Consider the following 14,097-nt stretch of genomic DNA (forward strand, 5'->3'; position numbering starts at 1 on the left):
GTTCCTGTAGCTCTAACTCTGAGGGGCAGAGACTTGCTGGCCAGTCAGCCTAGCCAGAAAGGAAGGTTCCCTCTTCAGTGAGAGACCCTGTCTCAAAAACTAGATGGAGAAGTATTTGGGGAAAACATTTTGACTTCATCTCTGGCCTCCACCCACTCCTACATAAACGGACAAGCACACATGCACACACCTGCGCACACATAGATACACATACAAATAGAAAGATGCACTATTAATGGAAAATGTGTTTGTTTGTTTCACTTGCCTCTTGGTATAAGGATCTGATGAAGAATGAAACCCTCCTTCCTCCGTGAAAAGCCAGTGCCTCTATTAAGAAACACGGATCACTGCAGCTAGTTGCTGTGTGTGGCATTTGGCAAATGAGTTGTCCTCTCAAACATCTTAGTTTCCTGAGGTGAAAAAAGTGTGAGTCCTGAACTGATAACTCTCTAAGAGTTCCTCTGGCTGTGACTTTCTGTCCTCAAAGAACTGGGATTCATGCTGATAAGTGGAGTGAGGCCTAAGCAAGTATCTGCTTTTCTGAGAGACTCCCATGACAGAAAACCTGAAGCGGAGGGGCTGCCAAGGGATCTGAGGTAAACAACTTCCTCCCTGGCGAGCTGTAGCATCCTGATGCTGTGCTGAGGGAAATTCCAGGCCATCTGGATGTGAGGGAATTGCAATCACCTGCCCACGTTCCAGGAGCCTGCCTTCCGGAGATAGCCTTATGTCACTGGATTACTCACTATGCCCTGGAAATCTCCCCAGGAGTCAGGAATCATGGAAGGGTCGGGGGCTTGTCAATGCATACTCAGCCTCCTTTTCTGCTTTTCCACAGGAGGTCGCCAGCGGCTAGTCAGGCTCCAGTCTCCAGAGTCAGCCTGCAAGGTAGGCCCGGAGACCTATCTCCATCTTCCCAAGCAATAAATGTGTTTCTTCTTCAAAACTGCATTTATATGCACACTGTAACTGGGATGCCTCTTGGTGACTTTTTTCAAAGATGTATTGAACCTTTACCCCAAGTGAAGCCAAACTAAAATACTTCCAAACAAAGTGTATGCCTAGGCCTTCCCAATTCAATGTGTGGTTCTGCTGTTTCCAGGAGAGAAGGGAGCAAACCTATGTCAACAGTGCAACTGGACCTCAGCCTGCTGACCCCAGTGAACTCCAGGAGTGCTAACCTCAAACATTCCCCCACAGGGTGCCCACATGAGCCCAAGATCCCCAAGGCTCATGAATGGTTTCCCCACCTTGCATCCGCCGTAACTACAACTTGCTCTGTGTCCTAGCCAGGTAGTGAAACCAAAGGTGCTTTCCAGGTCACAAAGCATTTCTCTCAGAGGTCATCCCTCTTTGCTCCTCTTGTCTTTCAATATTGCGCATCTGCTCTTCTTGTATTGAAATCTACTGAGAGGAAAGGCTACCGTGAAGAAACACCCTCGTACATGTATTTGTCACAGCACATGCAACCACTCCGGGGACCACTTTGAGGTCCATTGAGTTCTGGTGAACCCATCTCACTCTTACAGCAGGGGAGTGTAGCAAAGCGCTATGAAAAACTAAGATGCACTCACCATGGTCACCTGACATCTAACAGTGCTAGTCTCCCCACCACCACGCCAGTACTCAGCTACTCCCCCTTTGGATGTTGTGCTCTCCTACTATGATGATCCTAAGTATCTCAGAAGTGTTATAAATGACTAACTTCTGAACGAAGGAACAAAGGAAGTGGGCTCCATTTGCTCATTGGCTTCTGAAGTATTTATGGTATATGTTTTTAAAACTTTTAGAAGAAAAAAAAATGGAGAACAAAAAATGAAAGACATGAAGGAAGGTGAGTATACACCAGAGCCCTGTGATATGAACTAGAAAGAAGTAAACAGTGTTTTGCCCACAGACTTCAAAACCTCAGCATGCTGATGGGCCACTTCCGTTAGGTATAAAAAGAAACGGAGCAGTGTCTTAGTGTGTGGCTGTGCTGGATGCTGGGAGATCAAAGGAGCTGTTCTGAACCGGCTGCTGTTTCTTCTTATTGGCCTACGCATGAGGCATCCTTGCTGGTTTTGTTTGCCAATTCCACCAACATGCTCCTGACACCAATTTGAATATTTAGAGTACATTTCCTTTCTCTTGTAATAAATACAGACGTATACCAGGAGGCTATATGGTGCTTATGGGTCTATAAATTAACTCATTAGCTGAAACAATGTTTGAAAGATGCTTTATGATTATTGGCACATTGGCTCCAGCTTGGCAACGGGAGCTTTTCTTAAATGCTTTTGAAACAATGGAGCAAAGAAGCGACAATACCACTTACGGCAATTTGTTTTTGTCTGTCTTTGTGGCAAACTACAACAGTCCCGGGTTTTCTTCGGGAAGAGACTGTGGTGGTACCAATTATTACCTAATTGCTGGTTTCAAAATCTTCTCAACGGTTAACCACAGTTAGGAGAGGAGGGAGGAGACACACATCCCGTGTTTTGTTCTTATTATCAGCTTAAATAAGTCGGGCAGATTTTTCCTGTTATTTTAATATTTATCAGCATATGACAAAGAGGTGTGTTTAAATAGAAGCTTGAAAGTGGAATGAAAAATCCATGGCTCCGAGCAAACAGCATGGTGCTCTGGAATATGCTTTAGAACATTAAGTTTTCATAAAAAGAAAATTAGGGCATTTATTAAGAAGTGCTGAATTTGAACTGATATATTTTGATAGAAATATAAGGTTTAAGAGGTACAAGATGATAGCTTGAACACATCCAGCAACAATGTACTGTGTCAGCAAAGCCTGACTGACTTCGACTGTATGGAAGCAAGTAGGAGAAGCCAGAATTTAGAATTCAGAAGATGGCTCCTCTGCAGCTTCTTCCTCCTCCTCATTCTCCCCTCCCCTTCCTTTTCTCTTCCTTGCCTTTTCTTCCTCCTCTTTTTCCTCCTTCTCTTCCTCTTCTGCTGCTTCTTCATTCATATCAATGAAATGTGATCCTCTGTAAAAGTGAATTCTCCAAATCCAAGTGAGATTCCAACACTGACTATGATTGTTACTGAACAATTGGAACTCTGGGTGAGGCAATCCCTCGGTGTGAGACTCCTTCTCTCCCACTGTTGGACCAAGGAGATTCTCAGCTCTTGGGGCTCAACAGAAAAGCTCAGTCTTTTTTATTTTTCATAATTGCTCCTGTTTTGTGCGATGGCAACAATCTAATTTTGGATGCGCTATGATTCCTCAGTGGTATACCTCTTCCACTGGAACCCAAGCTCCTGAAGGCAGAGGCTGCACCTTTCTCATCTCTTGGAGGTCACAGTGTGGTAAATTATTTCTGCATGGTAGGAACAGGGTAAATGTCAAACTAGCCAGAACTACATACAAGTCAGACTTTATTCAAAGGAATGGTCTCATAAAGGTAACAATGAGCCAATATCTCTGTGTCTAGGGAAAGTACTCACTTCTGGTTTTTTCTTTTTTTCTTATAAGCTGTATCACTTACTGTGTTGAAATTAGAAGGTATTGGGGTGAATTTGGTAACTGCTCAGGTGTCAGTGTGTTCATGCAGGTTAGAAAGAAAGGGTAATGCCTAAGAAGGTGACATTTTACCAATGATGTGGGAAAGCCACCCACCATACAATAATGGAGGGTTGAGCCCAGAATGAGCAGTTCTGAAGCCTGTGCACACAGGTTTGAGAAGTCACGGGAAATCCTCTTGAGTGTGTTGAAAATCCTAAGGCTGAGGTTCATGAGCAGCTCAACTTGTATAACATAATCACTTTCTTTTGAATGTGTGAATTCTTGGCTCTTTCTGGACAGCCTTGAAACAAAAAGGGAAAAATGAATAAAAGAAAGAAAAGTCTAAAACAAGGCAGGAACCCGAATTCTTTCACCTGGTCATATTCAAAATGGAAGACTGCAAACAAATGAGATAATTGAAAAGATGAATCAGTTTGTATTCATACATGTGATTATGTGACAACTGTCCCACTGTCCCTCTGTCCTATGCTCTTTCATGCATCTCATCCATGCTTTTGACTATGTCATTAAAGAACCTACTGAGAAGATAAATTACTAAGTGGCCACGGCCTTTGCAGAAGAGTTTTTTCTACACAAAAGGATCAGAGAAGTATTGCTCTTAGTAACTCTCACCTCTGAGTCACATAAATGACTTGATTTACAACAACATGTATCATATATAGAATTTTGTAACAGCCAGAGGGACGTGTGAAGTAGGGTGTCCTATGATAACATTTTTTTCTGAAATGTACCAGTGGCTGTACAAATCGTGAAGATCACCACTTGTAACAGATCTTATATTTTTAAAGTAACCCAGAAGTTGATGGATCATCCGAAATGGCAACCAACCATGCTGACGAGATAACCGAAGAACTAACTGCCTGGAGGTCTCCAGGCCAGACTGCTGCAGACACAGCGTCTGCCTCAGCTTGAATGTCTGCAGCATTAACTGTGGTGATTTTCAACAGGAGTCAATTAAAATATATTTCAAGGAAAGAATGTATTTGGAGAAATAGGATGAGGAAGCATAAGTCTTCCAGTAAAGCGTGAAATGTGCTGACCTCTCCGAGCAACAGCCTTAATTAAGGTTCTTCCCAGGCTCCGGGGAGCCCATGTCTTCTAATAGGCTTCTGGGCCACACTGGAAGGGATGATGCTACCATCTGATAAAACGAAGAAGAGGCCTCCTCTCAGGAAACCCATTTCTCCACATGACTCCTCATGTGTCTTCACTTGGTTTTGACTGTTTCTGAGATCTCAGTAGATGTGCCAGATGTACATTTTGTTTAAGAAGTAGAGCGGGAGGTTCAGTACTTTTTCTCTGACCCCGAACAACACATGGAAAGTCAAGGCTTTGCTAAAATTCCTTGGGTCTAGGATGAGAGAGGGACTGGTGTAGACAGGCAGAGGTCCCTCTAAGGCCCTCTGAGGACAACTATGGCTTGAAAGCCGATGCGATCCATGTCAGATGACTAGAAAGGAAGGTTAGCACAAGCCGAACCTTTGCTTGGTTTCTGCATTAAGCAAGAAGCATCAGGCAGGATTACAGCATGAGCGAACAGAAATAAGATCAATCATCTTATCAAAGGTTCTGACCACTCAGGATAAAGGAGATCCTGGAGGAAATCACAAAAAGAAAAAAGGAAAATAAAAATGACAGACATTTTCTTCAGTGTTCAGAACGATGTGTGTGACCTGAATTGCTGGGACAATCTGTATAATTACACACTGTGAATGTGTAAAGAGCCTGTATACAAAATGAAATCGTAGAATAGAACTACACAAGAAAAGCTGGGCAATTCTCAGTATAGTTGCCTAAACAGTTTGAAAGAACCTCCTTTGTCTAAAATAGACATCCTGTAAAAGTTTACCCCAGAACACAAACACTGAGCTGTCTGCATTGATTTGCAATTATTTCATATATGTCTAAAATTAAGTATGGGTAACTACAAAATCATTAGTGTGTCAGCTAAAGTGTGAATGGTTAAAATGTTTCCCTTGAGCAAATACAGCCAAAAATAATGTCTTGCTTATTAATGGCCGCTTTGACTTGTTCAGAATTAATTTCTGCATTTAGCAGGAAAACTTTTTCTCATATTAAGTGGGATCTGGGGGACCAGCAGCATCTAGTCCCTCGGTACTTGCAGAAAGAGCCAAGTCCGTTCCTCATGATTCCATATCACGTTTTCGCGCTGCTGAGAGACGCCATCCATCCCCTCCCCCTGAAGCTGGAATCATGCATGTTAGTAAGTATTTCAGTTATGCGATTGACGTCAATGGAGTCATTAAATAGATTGCTGGCCCTCCCAGAGGCAAATCACTGCCAGGGACCTAGATACAGACACTTTTTTTTTCAAAGACAACCATCAGGTTTTGCTATGAGAGAAAACGAAAAGTTTACACTGTAGCCGACCTGTCTCCAAACAGTTTCTTTTTGTTCTTGGCATTTTAGTTCCGGCCTTTCTTTCTCTTTGGTTACAGTAGACTCCAAAAGACACCCAGATATTGTTGCCTGAATGTTTTGTGCACAGAAGTATCTCCTGTAATTGAGACCGTAGAGGAAGAGACTCCACTTTGAAAAAGGAGTCTCTCTTCTTGCTCTGTTTAGCCCATCTTGATGTTAATTCAGTGTTAATTCATTGTCTAGGCAAATCACTATTGTCTGCTACTGAGGTTGTGTTTGATGTACGGACCCCCTTAAATAAAGTTTCCTTCACACACACACACACACACACACTTTGCCGTTTGCTGCTGCCTCTGCGTGGCTCAAAGCCGCAGCCCTCACCTATGAATCAATCTTTCTGCAGCTGGCACCGTGCTGTGGCATGGAGGCTCTGTAGCAAACGGTGGAGGAGGCGGCTGGAAAGACAAACTGTTTCTCATGGCTGCCTCATCTGCAGCAGGGCACCCACAGGAGGCTATCCACGTGCCTGTGTCCTCCCAAACCCCAGCTGCCGCCTGCCTCAAGCCTGGTCATGCAGCTTCCAGGTCTGTCAGAGAAAACCCTTCAGGGTAGAGCTGCCTCTTCCTGGGAATGCCTCATGGCTCTGTTTACCTGAGCTGCAGTTGGAATGACTGCCAAAGACTCACCCCACACCTGGACTCTTGTACCACCGAGGCTCGGAGCCAGAAAACTGCTTTTACCATCTCTTGAGATCTGGCTCTCATCATCTACCATGCAGGCTGTAGAATCCATTTTTCACTTCAATCCTTGTCCCTCCACTCCATGGACTGTCACCTCCCTTATTTATTACTAGGGGTGTATAGACATACTAGACGCTTGCAACTTTTGGTAACCCCACTTGATTAATCTGGAGACCCAGCTACAATGTCCTTCCTGCCCTGTCCCTTTTTCATGTAGTTTGGAAGAACACTGTCACCATCACCCATTTATCTCTCTTCACCCAGGACAGCCAGCTTCTTAGTCATTTCTCTAGTCTTCCCTTCTTTCCTGCAGTAAAGGACTTTTTTGTCCTGTACCCAAAACATTGTGGTGACCTTCCAAAGTGGTTTGGTTTGTCTACAGTTTTTGCCCATTTGAACCCAGCCTTCATTCTGGTTCTACAATGCTACTTCTAAACCCAGTTATAGGTTGTTTTGTTGTTATTTCATCTTGTTTTGGGGTGGTGTGTGTGTGAGTGTGTGTGTGTGTGTGTGTGTGTGTGTGTGTGATTGTGTGTGTATGTGTGCATGTGTGTTCTTTGGCTGTTTTCCTGATTTGGGTCTTCTTGGTCCTTGAGATCCAGGCTTCTTACCAGGCTTGTTGGCCCTCACAACTCAGCTCCCAATTCCTTCTCTGTCCTGGTCTTACGCATTGCCTCCCTCCTCACTTTGCTTGGTTGTGTGAGCTAAATATGCCAGCCTCCTGCCTCCTGGCTTTCCACACTGACTCTTCTCCCAAGGCTGCATATGTTTTCTGCTTCTTGGATTCTGGAGTGATGATTCAAATCAACGTGTAGTTTTGACCTAAGGCCTAGTGTATAGTATGTGTTTAGAAAAACACCACATAATTTGTCCATCTCCATCTGTAACATGCATCTTTATCCTTTAAGATTCTACTTATCTGTCATCTTCAGAATGTGCCCCTCTCAAGTCTTATTCAGTTATTGTCTCAAAAACTCTTAATTAGTATCTCAAAGTCTCAAAATAGTGCTTGAAATACCTTGTTTTCTTCCCTACTAAACCATGAGCATCTCAAATTCATATACAAATCCTCTTGTTTTATGCTCCCAACTAAGAATGTAAAACATAACAGATGCCCAATAAATGTCTATGGAATGAAAAAAAATAGCAGTGAATGATTGCCCAAGCTTGAATCCAAAATATTGGAGGAGCTGAGTTGCTTTCTTGGCTTTGTTCGGGCTTGCCTAACTCTCTGCTGGCTCTTGGGACATGTGCACAGTGCTGGCATCCCTGGCTAACCTAGATTGCATGTGACGTTCAAGGCACGTGAAGTGAATTCTGTTCTATCACTTCAAAGAGAAGTAACAAAGTTAAAAGAAATAGAAAGAAACAAAATAACTAAACACATGGAGCTTGTCATGCTAAACCATAGCAGTCGCTCAGTGCCACCACAGTGCCTGGCACAAAATAGGTACTTAATAACAGATCAAGATGAATTGAGTTAGAAATCTGAATCAGTCTCCCAGACAAATTATTCTCTACTTGGTTTTCTTATCTGGAAAATGGGCACTTTAATTTTCTATCTCATAAGATTGTGGTTAGAATAAATTAAAAGGGCTGTGTGGAGCAGTTATGAGTGAGCTAGAGTACCATTCCAAATTCTACCTCTACTACCTTGGGACCTTGGGACAAGTTACTTAATCTCACTGTGTCTCAGTTGCCCCACCTTCTGATTAGAATGCAAAGTGTGCATGCCCTGTTAGCTACTTATAAGGATTAAATGACTTGATATGGACAAAACAATGAGAAAATGCCAGAATTACAATCTTTAATGTGTATCGTGGGACCTTAGCATGCCTCTCTGGCACCTAGCTCATAGCAGATGGTCCCCACGTGAGAGCTAAGCATCCAGGACTTCTGGTATCAGTAGGGAACCTGAACAGAAAGCACTCTTGAAAGGTTCTGGTTGACTTCCCATCCACACTAATACAGTAACCCTCTCCCCCTTATCTGCAGTTTCGATTTTGAAGGTTTCAGTTATCCTTGGTCAACCTGATCCAAAAGTAATAAACTGAAAATTCCACGGAGAGGGGAATTCGTAAGTTTTCAGTCACATGCCCTTCTGAATATCGTGATGAAATTGTATATCATCCTGATCCATCCTGCCCAGATGACTCATCAGTTCACTCAGCAAATCCACGCTATACAATCCACCTGCCCGTTAGCTCCTCAGTTACCTCTGAGTTGCGAGACTGGATACGGTGCTATCTATTATAACGCCTGTCTTCAAGTAATCCCATCTTCACTTACTACAGTAACCGTTCTGCTTTGTTGTTCACTGCTGCTGATCTCTGACTTATGAATGAAACTTCATCACAGGTATATGTGCATAAGAACAAACAGCACATGCAGACAGGATCCATTCAGCACTACCTGTAGCTTTTGGCATGTCCTAGAGTCTTGAAATATGTCTCCTGAAGATAATGGAGAATGCTGTATGACCCAAAGGAAAGCTTTCTTAGTTTCAAACATATTCCTCCTCCTCCCATAAAAAATCTGGTGATATAGAAATAGATTTGGAGTTGAAGACAAGGTTCTCTAAGACATATATTAGAAAGATGAGGAGCAGCGGGGAGAATGAGCTAGTATAAAATACGACAGGATATCGAGTCTGACTATTATCCTTAAAACCAAACTGCCAAGAGTGGCAAATGGCTGTGGGTTCTGATAAGCCAGACCTTAGTTATCTGAGCATTCTCTTGCATAAATCCATGAGGTTGTCACTTTGTGAGATAGCCTGGGTACAGTCACACAGCTCACTGCAACTGTGTTTAAATCCAGCCTCGAGGGTTGATACACACCTTTCTAGGCACAGGTTTTTCCAGCCCAGGCAGCTAAGCAGAGAGGAGAAGCTGAAGCTAGCTCAGAGCTGCCCTTTGTAGACAAGAATAATCCCACAGCAGAGCACAGCACAGGGGAAGGTCAGCAAGCCCCTTCCCTTTCTGCTGGGACAGGGAAAGCACCCTCAGGCATACCCTACCTCCCTTCTCCTCTCCACAGGGTAAGTCAAACTCAGCCTGCAGAAGGATGAAAGGGAAAAATTGCTAAGAGAAAGCAGAGGAAGGAAGGGGGCCTTCTAAGTGTCCCTTTCTGCCCCCACATCCAGAAAGAGTGTGATCCTGGGGCCAGGATGCGTTCTGCCTTGCTGCTGATCCCTATGCACTGTTTCTGAGAAGTCCGGAGCATTTCAGGGAAGTGTCTCACTGGAGAGAAGAGAAACAAGGCAGGGACTGTCCCCTTGAAATAGAGAACAGGCAACAGAGCTCACTGGATCCGAGTTTATTGTCTTGACTTCCTCCCAGCCAGAGCTGTTGACAAGGACCAAGAGTGACGGAGTTCTGTGTACATTTCCTATTCCCTCCTTCACTATGCCTACGAAGTGAACTGAGGCCATGGTGGTCATCTGACTCATTTAACCAGCAGAGGCAGCCACAGCAGATTCTGTTGGCTGTCTCTGACCCCCAATTATACCCTGGTCTTCACATTTCCAGGGTCTGGAGTCTAGCTAGCATGAGAAATTTCCAAAGGCACACATGCCTGTCTCTCACAGCAAGAGAGGAAAGGAGCTGGTAAGGACTGTTCCTAGGTGTGGCACTATGCTGTATCCTCTGGATCTGTTACCTACCACCTATTTTTTTAAGGTATTGTTACTTACGGGTTGAGAGGAGAGCTTGGGGGAAAGCCTGGGCTTATTCAAGATAGCAAGTTAACAAGTGTTAAGTTAGAACTGAAATCTAGATCTTTGTGTCTTGGAAGCCCATGATCCCTGAATTCACACATAAATACTCACACATTTATACATAATTAAAACATAACAAAAATAACATCTGTTTTTAAAGGGGGGGGACTGGCTCAGCAGTTAGAAGCGGGTGCTCCTCTTGCAAAGGGCCTGTACTTCCAGTTCCAAAGACTCCAAAGCCCTCTTCTGGAGTTCAGGGCACCTGAATTCACATGGACACACCCACAGACAGTCATATACACATTCATTTTAAAATGATGAAAACAAAATATTTTTTTAAAAAGAAAGCCTGTGTTCTCTGCTCTTGAGTCTGGCCACATTGTCCCCACCCACAGACTGCTGCAGGAGACCCTGCCCTGTTGCTGACAGTCCAGCACACACTTCCTGAATACACGCACCACTGCCGTTTGATAACTGCAGTGAAGGAAGGTACATGATGCTATGACTTTACTCCAATTTTTTTTCCATGTGAAAGCAGGAACCATGCTAAAATCTTTTAGAGCTATGGTAACGTTTAAATGAGTCCTTATATGTAAATCATTTACAACTCTATCTGGCACCTAGTATTATTTAACCCTTCCGCTAATCACTGTTGTCTGTTATTATGGGGATAGAAGTAGATTGAGGCATAAGGGAGATCTTGGTCAATAAGTGACCTTGAACTTGAACCCTAAAGACTGAACAGAAACTAGTAGGATTATCACTTAGAGAGAAACCAACACCTCAGAGTCACTTCATCCATAGACCCTGATTGCAACAGTCCCAGTGATGAGCAAGGCGGAGAACAGAAGGGCATGGTACTTTTTAGTCTTGGAAGATGTGTGAACTTTATTGTCAGTTTCCTTGGGAGCCATGGAGAGATTTTGAGAATGAGACTGGCATGAGATCCTTTGAATTCTAAACACAAAACTTCAATCTGAGCCCCAAGGTAGAATGATTGGCAGGGCCTGTGTGTTCCTAGGACCTGAATCTCTTCCACCATAATAGTCAGCCCAGCTCCTCCTGCCTTCCTTGGGGTTAAGAAGGCAGGATCTGGGCTAGCCTTCCTGTGCTTTATCCTTCTACTCTCTCTCCTTTCTTTCTTTTTTCCTTTCTTTATTTTCTTTCTTTGTTTCTTTCTCTCTCCCTCCCTCCCTTCATCCTTCCCTCCCTCTCTTTCTTTCTTCTTTTCGTCCTTTCTTCTTTCTTTCTTTCTTTCTTTCTTTCTTTCTTTCTTTCTTTCTCTGTGATTATAGATGAATGACTCAACATGTCTGGGTCTTGGTTTTCTAATCTGAGCAATGGATCATCTTCAGACCAGAATTAGTCAATTGTAAGTAAAAGAGTTTAGTGTAGTACCTGGCACACCAAAGGCACTAAATAGATGCTAATTGGTGGTTGTTTTTTTTTTTTTCATTTAAAAACATTTATCACATTCATTTATTTGGCATGTGTGTATGTTTGTGTACATGTGTGTGCATTCATGTGCATACTCACTCACGAAATTGAGACAACTTGCAGAAGATCTCTCCTTCCATCTTGTGGAAACCTGGGATTGAACTCAGATTATCAACCTTGGCAGCAAGCACCTTTACCATGTGAGCCATCTAGCCAGCCCCAAAGAGGTCTTTCTTGAGTCATCCAGATAAGAGAGAGTTTTCTCTCAGTGACAGACAACCTGCAGGACTTGGTAACTGTCCAGCTGTTGTAACTTTGGGGAACTTGAAACAGTACCTTTGGGGTAAACTTAGTTTCAAAAGCTTGTGATGACAATCCAGACTGCCATCTGCATGGGCAGAAACTGGTAACATGAAAGAGCCTTTTCATTCTCTTTGGCTATGTAACTATTTCTCTAGGAGCTCAAGACAAGTCCAAACACCTGAGTTCCCTATTCTCAGGAAGGACACGGCCTCGGAAGACCTAACCATGCCAAGAGAACCTAACACAGCTAAGTAAACACTCACCAGAAGGAAGCATGTAGGTCTGCACCGGAAGAGACTCTTCACACATCCATGAGCTCCAGTCTTCTAGGTATTCGGTGACTGACGGTCAAGTGTGGCTTCACTTCTTTGTGCAGCTTCCCAGGGTAGTTCCCCTGACAGACAGCAACTCCTCCGTGTCTGTTTGCCACAGCTGGTGATGGATGTGTGTGCACAGACGTGCCTAAAACTGGTTTGTTACTTCCTTGTTCCTAGGAGAAAATATAGATTCTAGAGAAGAAATCTTGTCCACATAATAGGTCTCTGCTCCCAGTGATCTACTTTTCCATTTTCGTTCCCTCTCTCATAGAAAGCTCAGCTGTCTTCTCTCAAGGCCCTCTACTCCTTCCCTCCTGCCCCCATAGCCCTCACTCTTCCCAGCTACCTTCAATATAGTCCTCTTAAAGCAAGCAGTTCAAATTGCTGCCTCTGGAAAGCTTTCTTCCTCTGCGTGCTGTGGGTAGCTGCTCAGTTCATTCATCTTACATGGGACCAGGCCTGCCCTCTCTCCCCTCATCACCCATTTGTTCAGCTCTATATGTATTCCTTCAACAATATCTTTTAGGGAGGAAGAGGTGATGTTCTCATAAATAAGACTCAGATCCTGATCCTGAGTTTACACAAGGACTGTATAGACGGGGCCATCTTTAATTTCAGTTTCCTAGTTTAGATGTCATCCTCATGGACAAAATAGCTGCACAGCAATTAGCTACAGGCCACTGGTTAAGTCACAGGTACAATACAACCCAGCCAAGTTGACACCTCAAGCCAGTTTTATCACAGGCACCCACCAACCAGCTACCAAAGAATACAACCTGTCTCAAGAGAAGTCAATCTAGATGCTTCACTTGCTCCAAGTCAGATATTGAAAGTCAAGGAAAATGAAAATTTCCATGTGCCTGACATCTCAGTTCAATCTTAGCTCATGGCATTGTTCTAGATATTAGAGGAACATGTGTAAGGCCAGAAGTGCAAAGCTTTGTATTTGCAGACCTAGACAGTATGTGCATTAGCCGTGGTATCACTGAAGTATGCTGTTCTCACCTTCCAGTCTACTTGGGCAGCCAATCATGAAACCCTCGGGCTTCAGCTTTACAAAAATGCACTTCCCGGACCTCAGAAGCAATTACTGAAAACTCAGTTGAGATTGGTTATCTTGAACAAGTTAATTTGGCAAGGAATGTCTTGGGGAAGGTTAGAAGGGCTGGGGGGTCCTGTTTATGCATATTGCTGAGTTTAGCAGGATAGGATTTGAGGTTGAAAGGTCTATACTCTCTCTCAGAATTTGGAAATTTGAATTCCAACCTGACTTACAAAGTGATCCTTCAGATTTCTTCCTTTTCAGATCCAAACAAACATTCTTATCAGCATGTGTCCTCTGAGTCTTGTGTTCCTGTCACTCAGAATGCCCCTGGCCCTTTGCAGAACACACTATCATCAGGCATCTCTCCCAACCTCATTCTAGACTTGTGTTCACCATAGTTCCCAGCCTGACATCTCAGAGGTGCACACCACATCACAGGGTAGTGTGTGCCTTTCAGACAAGTGCTGGGATACATCACCTGTAGTGTTCGCAGCAGCCAGCACAGACTATCCCATACCTAGCCACCACCTTCCTCCCTCTTCACCTCACCTCCCTTCTATTTCTTTCTAAAGACAGAGTCTTGCTACGTAGCTCAGGCTATTCCAGAACTCATGATCCTCCCATCTCAG

At 43.7% G+C, this 14,097-nt stretch overlaps 1 protein-coding gene across 3 annotated transcripts in view; it reads left to right on the forward strand.

The window, feature by feature from the left end:
* Positions 1-14,097, forward strand: part of Pde4b (phosphodiesterase 4B) — a 459,158-nt gene that overhangs the window by 355,281 nt on the left and 89,780 nt on the right. For all 3 annotated transcript variants that reach the window (XM_059254584.1, XM_059254585.1, XM_059254583.1), the window contains one exon: positions 839-888. In XM_059254584.1, coding sequence (XP_059110567.1) covers positions 839-888 — 50 coding nt within the window. The remainder of the gene's footprint in view (positions 1-838; positions 889-14,097) is intronic.

This window comes from Peromyscus eremicus, chromosome 2, assembly GCF_949786415.1.
Source record: "Peromyscus eremicus chromosome 2, PerEre_H2_v1, whole genome shotgun sequence".
NCBI classification, from domain to species: Eukaryota; Metazoa; Chordata; class Mammalia; order Rodentia; family Cricetidae; genus Peromyscus; species Peromyscus eremicus.